The sequence below is a fragment of the Rhincodon typus genome, chromosome 5 (genome assembly GCF_021869965.1).
Source record: "Rhincodon typus isolate 14 chromosome 5, sRhiTyp1.1, whole genome shotgun sequence".
NCBI classification, from domain to species: Eukaryota; Metazoa; Chordata; class Chondrichthyes; order Orectolobiformes; family Rhincodontidae; genus Rhincodon; species Rhincodon typus.
The window spans coordinates 110,732,743-110,746,465 of NC_063336.1; the positions used below are offsets into that span (position 1 = coordinate 110,732,743).

Below are 13,723 nucleotides of genomic sequence, written 5' to 3' on the forward strand. Positions count from 1 at the left end.
GGCAGTAACATCGCACTCACTTCCTTTGCTCTATATCCATTTCAAAATGGGGAAAGGCTTCAAAAATTTGAAGCACAAAAAAGGGACCTAGGACTCGGTTCAGGATTCTCAAGGTGAACATAAGGGTTCAGCCAGCAGCTAGGATGGCAAATGTAACGTTAGCACTCATTTCAAGAGGGCTAGAAAACAACAGCAGAGACGCCATACTGAGGTTCCAAGAGGCTCTAGCCAAACTGCATTTGAAATATTGCGAGCAGTTGTGGGCCCAGTATCGAAGCAAAAATATGCTGGCTTTGGAGGGGGTCCAGAGGTAGTTCACAAGAATGACCCTTGGGATGAAGGACTTGTCATACGAGGCATTGAGGACTCAGAGTCTGTATCTGGAGTTTAAAAGGACAAGGGGGTAATCTCATTGAAACTTACAGAATACTGAGAGGCCTGGATAGAGTGGGTATGGAGATGATGCGCCCTCTAGTTGGTACAGCCCCAGAGTGAAAGCACAACACCTTAGAACTGACATGAGAAGGAACTTCTTCAGCTCGAGGGTAGTGAATCTGTAGAACTCATTGCCACAGAATGCTACGGATGCCAAGTCATGGAGTGTATTTAAGACAGTGATTAGTAAGGGAATTAAGGTTAGAGAGAATGGGGTTGAGAAACATATCAAATATTATCGAAGGGTGGAGCAAACTCATTGGGCCAAATTCTACTTCTACATCTCAGTCTAATATCTACCGTTCACAAATACCACCACCAGTTAGTAAAACCACTGACCAAGATTTACACTGTCTTGATGGCTAAACAGGGTAAAATAAGGAAAGCGACTGGAAATACAGGATGAAGGAGCAAAGGTTTAGAATACAAGGAAATCAAGTGATAAAGGACTTAAACCCAAACTGATCTTAAATTTAAGATAACAAGGTGTAGAGCTGGATGAACACAGCAGGCTAAGCAGCATCAGAAGAGCAGGAAAGCTGACGTTTCGGGCCTAGACCCTTCTTCAAAATTTTTTTTTTTTTTTTTTTCTGTAGAAGGGTCTAGGCCTGAAACGTCAGCTTTCCTGCTTGGCCTGCTGTGTTCATCCAGCTCTACACCTTGTTATCTCCAGCATCTGCAGTTCCTACTATCTCGGATCTTAAATTAGTTTCAGTTATTGATTTAAGTAATTTAAATTTCCCCAAATGTAGTTCACAAGTAGAGATAGCTGGTTAGATTTTACTATATTAGAAATGGGGGAGGAAGGAGAGCACTTAAAAGGGTGAATGGGGGAAAATTTACTTTGATAAAAAATTCTATTAACAGTAACGGCTGAAGTAAAGTCCAAACTAGGCCTTGCAAGCTTCTCAAATGGACTTAAACATACAAGATTTTAAATCAAATGTTACAATTAGTAACCTAGAAAACATGACAAACAATACAGCCAGTCCATACCAGGGCTCAAAAATTGATTATAACACTCTTCATTCATTAAAGTGAAGTGGATGTTACCAGATGTGCAATAAATATTGGCCTATCTCCAGTTGTGAGAAGTTGATGGTGAGCTGCCTTCTTGAACTAGTGCAATCCATAAAGGTGTAGGGATACTCAATGTTGCTTGGGAGGGAGTTCCAGGTTTTTGACCTAAAGGAACGGCAACATAATTCTAATTCAGGATCACATTTGGATTGGTCGAGAACTTCCATACGGTGATGTTCCCATGCATCCATTCTAAATAGCAGTTATCTTGGGTTTGGAATGTACAAAGGAGCCTAAGGCAGACATTTTAGAGAAAGCACACACTGCTGTCACTGTGTATCAGTGAAGGGAGTGTGACTGTTGAAGGCTATGGATGTGCCAATAAGCAGGGTACTTGGTCTGGGATGGTTCCCAGCTGTGTGATGTTGGCTCCGCACTTATCCAGACAACTGAAGAGTTTTCGATCACAGTTCAAACTTGTGCCTTTAGGTGGTGAGCTTTCAGTGCAGAATTCTTACCCTCTGACTTGCTCACCTACCATTGTATTTCTGTTTGGAAATGTGTGCCCCTTTAAAACTAAAATTTCCCCACTATTTACAGTGCAACACGAGAAGATTTAACTGCTGTTCCAGCAGTAACCAGCTTTCCAATTTTCTAGCATATGAAACAAAAAGGAATAGTCACAAGAGGTCAAATGCCCTACTGAATTAGTAATTTATCTGTTGCCAAATATGCCTTACTATCAATGCATTATTTGAGAAAATAAAAACTTGTTCTTACAAAAAACAATAAACTATCCCTCAGATGAAGGCAGGAAAAAACAGACAAGAGTCATCATGGCGTCACGTGAGATCATTGGCTAAACAGGGTATAAGCAGGTGATAGACAACATCAGTTGCCAGTCCCCAAAATGATATCTTAACAAGAGTAGGTAGGAAGAGAAAGATAGGGAGGATCCAGGGGAAATGAGCCCCCATTTTGGGAGACGACCAGGAATCCCCTAATTGATCAGTCAGAGCAGTGAGAAGATGATTTGGGACATCATGTGATAGCTGTACAAGACATTGGTAAGGCCACATTTGGAGTGCCAAGTACAATTCTGGTCACCCTACTACAGAATGAATGTTATTAACCTGGAAAGGGTGCAAAGTTTACAAGGATGTTACGGAGACTGGAAAGTTTGAGTTAAGGAGAGGCTGGGACATTTTTCGTTGGAGTGTAACGGGCTATTAGGTGACCTTAGAGGGATTTAAAATCACATAGATAAGGTGAATAGCCAAGGTCTTTTCCCCAGGGTAGGGGAGCCCAAAACTAGAGGTTGCAGGTTTAAGGAGAGAGGGGAAACATTTAAAAAAGGCACCCAAAGGGCAACTTTTTCCACACACAGGATGGTGGATTTATCGAACAGCTGCCAGAGAAAGTTGAAGAGGTGGGTACAATTACAACACTTAAGAGACATTTGGAAAGGTACAAGGGTAGGAAAGGTTTAGAGGGATATGGGCCAAAAAGCAGGCAAATGCAACTAGTTCAGTTTAAGAAACCTGGTTGACGAGTTGGGCCGAAGAGCGTATTTCCACGCTGCATGCCTCTCGGTCCAAGGGAAGAGCAAAAGACTACAAGGCCCTAAAATCGTAGGGGTCCAACGACCCTGCTCCTCCATTCTACAAAGTGGCTTTGGGATCAGTAAAACATTTGTCATCCATGACAGGATGTATATCTAATTTGGACAAAAATAATGCACTATAGCTAGACTACTGCTTAAACTCTAAATGATCTGAAAATTACTTAATGGTCAACTGCCTGAATTCAATAAACAGACCACAAATCTTGGAAGTCCAACAATATAGATAGACTAGTTCAGTTTTCGGTGATGCCATTGAACTTCAAGGGGTGACTGTCGTATACCATATTAGAGATAGTCATTGCCTGGCATTAACATTACTTTCCAGTTATTAGTCTGAGCCTTGTTGCATATGGATAGTGACTGCTACATGATCCAAGGTGTTGCAGATGGCAGTGAACATTGTGTATTCCCACTTCTGGCTTTAACTGAGGAAACAGTCACTAAACACTGCTGGGTCTCAGTCATTACCTTGGAGGAATTGCTCATATGATGTCCTGGGACAGAGATGATTAACCAAGAACCACAATGGGCAGCAGTGGCTGGCACTACTGCCTCAGCACCAGGGACCCAGGTTTGATCCCACCTGCAGGCGACTGTGTGTGGAGTTTGCACACTGTCCCCATACCTATGTGGGGTTCCTCCTACAGTCCAAAGATGCGTAGGATAGATGGATTGGCCGTGCGAAATGCAGGGTTATGGGAATAGGGTAGCAGGGTCAGTGGGTAGGATGGACTTGATGGACTAAATGACCTCCTTCCACACTGTAGAGAATCTATAATAGCCTTTTGCATTCAGTATGACTTCAACCAGCAGAGTTTTCCCCAGATCCCCAGCAACTCATTTTGCTAAGGCTCTTATGCCATATTTGGTCAAAACAGAGGCTGGCTATCTTGGTATCACACTCACCTCATCTCTGACATTCAGCTCTTCTGTCTTTGCTTGCACTAAGGCTGTAACAGAGGTCAGCAGTGGAGTGGCCCGAGGGCCCCAAACTGGGTGTAATCAGTTTCCATCACTTTGCTGAAGGAAAATAGAATTATGGGACAGAAACTTGACAGGTAGGATTCGTCCAGTTTGCACACACAGGACATACCTGGACCATTTTCTACCATGTCATCAGGTAGATATCAGTATTATAGGAGGTGAGATAGCAAGGTGTAGAGCTGGATGAACACAGCAGGCCAAGCAGCACTGGAGGAGCAGGAAGGCTGACATTTCAGACCTAGACCCTTCTTCAGAAAGGTGCTTGTTTTCATTCAATCAAGGGACATGGATGCCACTGTTTGAGCCAGCATTTGATATCCATCTGTAGTTGCCCTTGTGAAGGAGTGAGCTACATACCTAAATGGCTGCAATCCATTGTAGGTAGACCCACAATGCCATTAGGGACAGAATTCTAGGACTCTGCCATTCCTTCAGGTGTTGCTAGGTCAGTGTGGTTTTCAAGTCAGGACGGTGAGACTGGCTTGGAAGGGGACTGGTCGGTAGTTGTGCTCCCATATATCTACTGTCATTGTCCTTCTAGATTGTAGTGGTCATGGATTTGGAAGGGGCTGTCGAGGGAGCCTTGGTGAAGTTCTATAGCGTTTATCATCTACAAGACGTACTGGGACTAAGGCTTGGTGGTGGACACAATGTATGTCTGTACACTGAAATACCTCGGTACGGCTGCAGCTCGTTCTGGAACACAAGTATTCAGTACAACACTCAATGTTATCGAGGGCACAGTCTTTGCAGTACCCAGTGCCTTCAGCTGCTTCTTGATATCACATGGAATGAACCAAATCAGTCAAAGCCTGGTATTTGTGGTCCTGGATGACCTCAGGAGAAGACAAAGAGATGGATCATCCATTCAGCACTTTTGGCTGTAGATAAAGTGAAATATTTCAGCAGTGTCTTTTGCTTTAATGTACTGGGCTTCCCCCAAAGTTGAAGATAAATATACTTATGGAGCATTTGTAACTGGATGCGGCAGGACTGCAGTTTAGGATCCGTAAAGGATTACACAAATTCTCTACCCTCAGAAGAAATTCCTCTTCATCTATGTATGACCCCTTTTCTGAGATTGCGCCTTCTGCTCAGAGACATTACAAGGGTAAAACATCCTTTTCACAACTAAACTGTCAAGTCCCTCAAGAATCTTGTATGGTTCAACAAGGTTGCTTCATCATTCCATATTCTGATGAATATTATTCGGCTTCTCTAATCTTTCTAAAAGACTGCATAACCACACATAACCCCATATTATATTTAGTCGGTCAAATTTTTGCCCACACACTTAACCCCTTTATTACATTCTTCTAAAGACTGTCATCCTCACCACCTGCCACTCCACCTTTGTGTCATCTGCAAACTTGGCTATAGTACATTCCTTTCCTTCCTTATATTGTAAGGAATTACAGCTGTAGCACCGATCCCTGTGGCACTCTATTAGTTAGACTGCCAACCTGAGAAAACCACCCCTTTATCCAAACTCTGTCATCTATTAGTCAGCCGATCCTTTATCCATGCTAATATACTACTTTCAACACTACAGATTCTTAATAGCTGAACATATGCTAACTTAACAACGCCTTCTAAAATTCCAAACATATTATACCTATTGTGCCCCCTTTATGTATCCATCTTAAATAATTCTAACAAATTTATCAGGCATGATGTCCCCTTCACAAAGCTAGCTGACTCAGCTTAACCAAGCTAACTTGGCTACAGTTACATGTTTTACACCATGTTTCCCTTTTGAATAAAAGGTATTACACCGGCAATTTTCCAATCCTCTGGAACTTTCTTCCCAAATCTAAGGATTCCTGAAAGATTACTACAATCATGTTCGCTATTGTCTCCATAGGTGCCTATTAATTTACCCCAGGATACAAGTCTAGAGAACTTGTTGATCTTTAGCCACAAAGAAACTGCTCCATTCCCGTGTTCACTGGCATATGGTGTACGTTTTACGTAAGCCAATGAAATGTAACATCACTCAAATATGACACAAGAAATCAATATAACTTAGAAATTATCAAAAAGAGTTCCCAGAGGGTACATCAAAATCAAGTCTGATTCAAATATTTAGAGCTGCAGATTCCAAAATCTATTTAAACCTAGAAATGGTTAAAATTTTAACAAAGTTCTTACCCACCTGTCTCAAGATGGTCCTCCGTTTCACTGGCATTCACCTGTGGCTCTGATAGGTTTTGATCATCATAGTAGTCATCATCATCATCATCATGGGAGATGAGAATACGGGTCATAGAATCATCACCAATCTCCTCTGTGAAAGTTTGATTCTGTTGGCAGTTAAAAATTTCTTCATACAAATCAATACTCTGCACAGAGCCCTGCAGATGTTCACTTGCTTCAAGTGGCCCTGGTGCTTTAAGATCTGCATCTTCAATCTGGTTACTTAAATTGTGTTGATCCATACAAGCCTGAGTCGTAGACATTCCTTCATCTGGGCCCAAAGGCACAGAATTTTCAGATTTGCAAACTGCAACCGTGTCCATAGTATCTTCAGTGGGAATTGAAGACAATGCAGCAAATTCATGGGTTTTTGAAGTATTTAGTTTACATACTTCATTATCTATACCATCTACTACGGAAGATGGCTGAATACTTGGAATATTAATTATGAATTCATTATTCTCTTCTGGTATATTTGCAGCTGGATTAAGATATTTTTCCTCCTCATTGTGTAAATTACCAAAGTTTTCCAAATCTGGTACTTCAGAACATGCTCTGTTTGAAGTTGTAGCCTGCATAAGTTTATCTTCTCGATTTAAACCACCAAGGCTAGACAACATAGGAGTTAAGTGACCATTACGTAATGACTCTTTATCGTGCACCTCACTGCTTTTGCTATATTTTTCAACATGTGGACTCCACAAGTGTCTCACCATATCATTGATTACACCACCAGCATACTGAACTTGAACACACAATAAAGACGGTAAACTGTTGTCTTTACATTCATTTGCTACCACAGTAATTTTTAACAACTGATCTGAAAGATGAAGGAGAGCATCTACAGCACCATCTTTCCAAGAACCTTTAGATAAATCATATCCTGAAAGGCAACATGGAAAAGACTGTGTGGGGATCTTTAGCAACTCTTTGGGCATTTTTTTAACTTGTTCTATTCCAACATTGTCTTCATTCCCATAATCAACATATTGTAGAGATAGCATGTTTCCATTTACTTTTTTTACTTCAGCTCGGTACCACTGCCCATCTTCACAATATTTACAAAAACAGCTGTCATCAACTGAAATGTCAGAGAGTAATTCCCTATTAGTAACACCAAGTACTCCAACTTCTTGCATTTTCCTAGATAACATTTGAACTTCAGGGGATGAATACTGACACCAGAAATAACTAGGACTTTCTGCTGTAGTGATATACCCTTCAATGGTTTGTCCAACTAAAGGAAGTTTCTTGATGTATCGTCCATAACTGGTTGTGTCAGATACACACACATATAGCTTTTCAACACCTAATCCTAAAGCCATTAGTCTGTTGTTCACAATGTTATCCAAGTGATCATATACAGTCACGTGCAATACATTATCTTCAGAAATATCAATCACTTTAACAGTCACAGCTTTGTGCAAAACTAAAGTTTCAAAGAGTTCAGTGGCTTCTTCAGACCAGCTATTTCCATCAATTGGAAACAAGCCATGCAGCTTACATTCATAAGTTAGTGTAAATGCAGAAGTTACTTCCTTTATGTCTTCATTGTTTACTTCTTCCTTATTGCCTTCTTTCAGAAAACGTACTTCAACGCCTCTATTACAAACTTGCACAATTTCACAAGTAGCCCAATTATTACCTGCTTTACTTTTCACCATACACAGATCACCAGCCTTAGGAGTGGAATCTTCCTTGGATTTTAAATTACGGCAGTTATCCTTCATGTTCTCAAGTGATTCAATAAGTATGCCATCACTTGTTGTCTTAAACTGACACCAAAACTGCTGAGGAGAGTTTATTGCAGAGACATATGCAACAAGCTTTGAAGCAGATCTTATATCAATTTTGGGGTATTCAGTGGGATCCTCAGAATATTGTGTGCAATTTCTACATGCAATGTTATTCAACAAATCCACTACTGATCCCTGGTCATCATAAAGATGAACCTCCCACAGTTGCCCACACTGTTGGATAAACTCACACGTTATCCCAGTTTTATTTGTTCTTTTTATGAATTCAGATACAGCTTCCTCACTACTTTCTCCGAAACGTGAATCCCGAAATTCTGCAAGAAAGCATGGTATGCTAAGCCGGTGGACTTCCAAGAAGTCTTTAGAAAGAGGAAAAACTTTTGATGCATCCACTGTTGCAGTATTACCATAATCTATATATTCTACAGAAACCGTATCATCATGAATTTGAGTTACAACAGCTCTGTACTGAGATCCATCTTCAGGAAATTCTGCACAGACTACATTACCGATCTGAAAGCTTCCAACTTTGTTATCATTCATCTTGCATGTATTCAACTTTTCTTCCATTGCAGTTACTTTATCTTCATTTTGGAGAAGCTGAACAAAGAAGTGTGATGGGCTGATGACATGCGAAACAGATACCTCACTTTTAAATCCACCACTTAATGTCATCAGAGGGAGGTCTGTCAGCTTAGGCCAAGGCATGTTTAAGTTAGAGTTCTTTTTGCTCGTGTTTTCAACCAAAATGCCATCCAATTTGTGATCAGTAATTTCCACACTGGATTTTACATCCAAATATTCTTTTGTATTCTTTGTATACATTTTGTTGTGAACACATTTCTTTATCCCAGTCTCTTCAGTCTGTGTAATAACCTCTGTTCTGTTCTTCCACCTGTCCTGCTTGCAAGTTACAGTTACTTTCTCAGTTTCACGACCATCACCCTGGTCCTCAACTGCACGTCTTTTGAGGGGGGATTGGTCATGGTCACTCTTCACCATGTATGGGGAGCAAGACTTTTCATTTTTACTTTTTTGCCTACCTGCATTTCCATTTATTTTGGTTTCACTGGTATTCTGCAAGCATAGCTGTTCTTTAATCTTCGCATTAATTTGCATGTTCCCATCATATAGTTCAACTATCAGTTTTCCATCAGTTTCTTTTGCTACAACTACAGCTTTTAAAGGCTTATCCATCACAGCTTTTTTAAACCAGATAATAATGTCAACAGACAGGTCCACTGGTATATCAGACAAGCCACATTTAATTGCTTGCATGGGTAAGAATTTAACATCTTTTGCACTGTTGGGTATTGGAAGCAAGTCATCTTTATTAATATCTAATTTATTGCCATAGTCCACAAAAGAGACCCGAATTCTGTCTTGCATGGGCCATGCTAAAGCACGATACCACCGGTTATCAGTATATTTTGCAAGACAGATAGGATCGATTCCCTGCGTAAAAGTATAGCCCTGCATCTTGGAAGACAATTTATTAACCTTATCAGCAAGTTTATCTAGTATACCCAGGTTTCTGCCAAGTAGACAGTAGAATTTTGTTGGGCTTGCAACATGGCTCACATACATTTCTTCTTCACTACCAATTTTCACATCATGAGTTGAATAGTAATAGGTATAAAGGCTTACTGCTGGGGCAAGAACACTAGGCGATCCCACAAATTTAGCCAAGCCTCGCTCAATAAGTAACTGGCAAGCACTCTGAAAAGGGGTATTCAAATCCACAACATTGCACAGCCCTTTGCCCTCTACAACAGTCAATGCATATACTGTGCATTTGAGCTCCATGTACAAGCTTAAAGCGTTATCAATAAATTCCTGAAATGCAGCAATTGAATCTTCATTCCACATGAACGGATCAGGACCCATGGGCTGAATGATGTTATAAAGACTGCACCTAAATGCTTGACCTTTAAAAAGGAGAAATTCGGGTTTTATTAGACGCAGTTCACTTATGGGTACTCTCTCTCTATTTCCATAATCAATGTACAGTACATCCACTTCCATCGCAGTCACTTTCCCAAGAATCAGCGCTCTGTACCACTTTCCATCTTCAGAGTATCTTACGATACAAGCAGATTGACCAGGCTGAAAACTATCTTCATGTGTATTATAATATTCCTGTATTTTACTCATTAGTATCTTCAACTCATGTGTATTTTTAGTCATTTGACACCAAAAGTCACCAGGTTCATCAATGTAAGATACTTGCACATCCACAGTGCTTCCCACTTTAAGGTATTCTTGTTTATAGGGAGACTCCATAATTACAGATTCCATCATATGGGTTCTAGTGCTACCTTCGAATTCACCTAGACTAGAAAATAATGTGGTTAGAGAATCACTTAACCCTACTGTTGGTGTCCCACAGTAGTCTGTAAATGATTTAATTTTTTCAGGAGTCACTGGTCTTTGCTCCAAATTGTCTTTTTTGTTTCTGCCATATGTGCGCACTATTTCTTCAGATGAATGAGAAACATGTAAATGGCCCAATAAATCCAAATTCTTTGAACTGAAATTTGATATTTTAAGTTCTTTGTGATCAGCATAACCAGCCAGCAAAATTAACTTATTCACACTGGGTTCTCCCTCATCTTCTACATCTAGAAGTTCAATCAAGTACTTGTCCATTTCCTTCTCTAAAACATGAACCACCAGATGCTTTTCAAACACCGACTTTTCAAAATAGGCAATCGCTTCTCTACTCCAACTCCCATCTTTAGGTGCAAGATCAGCAAGGCAGCACTTCACTGCCAAGGCAGGTAATTTTCTATATTCTGGAAGCAAGGCTTTAACATCATGCCAGTCGACTACTTCCATGTTTCCATAATCAATGAAGAATACCCTGAAATGGCCATCAAGAATCTCAGTAATAACAGCTCGATAAAACAAGTTGTCAGCTTTGAACTTAGCACAACATAACAAACCAGGTTCTGGTTTCTTCACTAATCCTTCATTTCGACCCACGTTTGCATATTTTTTGGCAATGCTGTTCATGAGCTTTTCAAATTCGCTGGCCGTTTCCATGGTTCGTATCCAAAATTCTGAAGGATCTTTCACAAATTCGACTAGAACATCATAAAACGCGTTCAGCTTGAGTTTGGCATTCTTCAGCAGAGAGACACGATCCTTGGTCTTGGAGGAAACCCCCTCGGTCCTTCGGTCCCCGATGAGGTAGTCACCGCCACACTGGAGCGCACTGAGCTTCTGAGTGTCGGGCCTAGCCCGGACTTGTTCGCAGTAGCCGGTCAGCAGGCTCTCGGCCTGGGCGTTGAAAGCCGCGTTGACGGAAGAGCCATCTTCCTGGCGCAAGGTGACAAAGTAGACATTCTCCACCGAGTTATAGTACTCCACCTTCGCCTGCAGCACTCGGCGCAGGATCAGCGACTTGAGCAGCTCTACGTGGCGCGGCGACCAGCCACGGCCGTAGTCGGAGGCGTCGCGCAGCGCGAACGGGTAGGTGACGACAGGCATTTTGAAGTAGCCAGGACTGAGCTTGCGGACGGCGCGGGCCGGCACCACCTCGCGGTCGCCGTAGTCAACGTAGAAGACCTCGAGCACACCGTCGGCCAGGGTCTGCTGCACGAGCGCGCGATACCAGCGGCCGTCCGCGCTCTTGGCCGCGCACGGCGATCCGAGGCGGCGCGGGGTGTCAGGCGTTGCCCCTGAACCCGGCCCTGCAGCCGCCGCCGCGCGGCTGTTGTCATAGTAACGGTGCATGCTGTCGTGCAGCCGCTCGAGTTCGGGGCAGTGGCAGCGCAGCTGGCAGAAGAAGCGGTCCGGGTAGCGCACATGGGTCACCCTCACCGTCACCGTCTCGTCCACCTGCAGCAGCGGGTAGAAGTAGTTGAGGCTGTAGCCCGCCTCGCTGGGGGCAAGAGGCAGCGGGTGCGCCACGGCGGAGGACGCTTCGCCCGCGGAACCGGCACCGCCTCCGAGCGGCACCGGGACACGCTCTTTCCTGAAGGACGACGAGGCGGCGGAGGCGGTTCCTCCCGCTCCGCAAGGCCGCGAGGTGGACATCTCCACCATCAGCCGGAAGGCGCCCCGGTCGATGGGCCGGGCCAGGCCCAGCTCGCACAGCTGCCTCGACACCCGCGCCACCTCCACCAGCACCAGGCGGTTGGGCAGCACGGCCTCCACTTGCGCCTCCAGGGTGCGGCCTTGCAGGGCCCGGAAGAAGGCGAGCGCCCCCGGTGGCCAGGAGGTCGCGCCGCCTCGCTGCTTGCCGCCGCCATCCTCGCCGCTGCCCTCCGGTACCCTCTCCTGTTCGACTTCCTCCGGCTCCTCTTGATCGTCCTCGGCGGCGGAGGATGAGGAGGAGGCGGCGGCGGCGACATGGTTGCTGCTGCTGCTGCCGCCACTGTTGTTGCTGTTGCTGTTGCTGTTCCCGCCGCCTCCGGGCCCGGCCGCCGGCACCAGGTTGGCCAGGATGCAGCAGACCACCTCGGGCGGCAGCTGGAAAAAGTCCTTCTTACCTCGGTCCAGGCTACGGGCTCGGACCGGCAGCGCCCGCCCTTCGTCCAGGGTGAAGACGGTGTAATCGTCGCCCACACGGCTCAGCACCCTGGCCCGGTGCCACTCGCCGCCCGTGTCCACCAGGCATCGCTCGTTGGTCTCCAGCGGAGGGGCCGGTTGGGCGCCTCGCCCGCCGCCGACGCCCAGCCGGGTCGCCTTGGCCCAGCTCTGTATGTCGCTGTGCAGCTTCTGGTACTCGGGTTGCCTCTCCCGCTGCTGGAAGCGGCCCCACAGCCTGACCAGTACGGAGCCGGGCCGGGGTGGGTCCACCCGGGTCACCCGGAAAGCGAGGCAGGCGCCCGCCGGCGGTAGCCCGCCCGTCGAGCACATCGTGATGCGACCGCGATGTACGGCTCCTTGTGCCGTCTTGTCTCAACTTGTCCTGTCCAAGTGTTTTCCTTCGCAAACGGGCAGAGCCCCATTCACGAGCCCGAGGCCGTTAGTGTTTGAATTCGATTGGAACGTGGCACCATGGCGCCCACAATCGAGCGGCTTTTTCAAAAGTGGCGGTGGAATGTCTTTCCGTTGACCCCCGCTGCACATGCGCCGACCTGGTTCCGCTCACTTCGTGACGGCGAGGGAATGGCGTGGAGGGGAAGGAGGCATGGAAGAGTTGACTGTGGACATTTTTTACATTTTCCAAAATCAGACATTTAATTTATACCGCTTGTAGCATTTTTCTTGTGGAAATCATGATTTATTATTTCGGGTTTCTGGTGAATTACGTAGAACCGAGCAGCTGTTCCCTCCTTTCGGGAGGTGGACTGCGCCGAGGTTTGGGTATCACGTGTGTTGGGCACGCACATGCGCGGCATGGCGCGGAACGGAAGCGTGACCGTTTGTGACGTCATGATTCCGGGGGAACGTTCTGAACTGGGAAGATGTTGCAATAGAAACTGAAGTCGCGGCTCTGTATCTGATTAAAGAGTCAGTTTTTGGGTCAATCTTCATTGTTTATTATCGTCTGTCTCATGTTTGTTTTAAGTTTCAAACCGGTCTCACTGCTGCAGCCGTAGGCAAATACGTACCGTCAGCATTTATTATCAGACTGGAAGTAGTACGTGGGGTCAAACATCACAGCCAATGTCCAGAAAAGCTGTTATTTTGCCTGGTTGCCGGGAAATAGCTGCCTCTTAAATCGGGCGACTGACTCCGGCCTTTTATTACATTT

The 13,723-nt window shown here is 44.6% G+C and overlaps 1 protein-coding gene across 5 annotated transcripts in view; it reads right to left on the bottom strand.

The window, feature by feature from the left end:
- The window catches only part of LOC109918904 (tudor domain-containing protein 6-like), a 32,764-nt gene extending 19,595 nt beyond the window's left edge, over window positions 1–13,169 (bottom strand). For all 5 annotated transcript variants that reach the window (XM_020518854.2, XM_048597426.1, XM_048597429.1 and 2 more), the window contains exon 1: window positions 6,219–13,169. In XM_020518854.2, coding sequence (XP_020374443.2) covers window positions 6,219–12,882 — 6,664 coding nt within the window. In that variant the 5' untranslated portion in view covers window positions 12,883–13,169. The remainder of the gene's footprint in view (window positions 1–6,218) is intronic.
- Window positions 13,170–13,723: the final 554 nt, after the last annotated feature.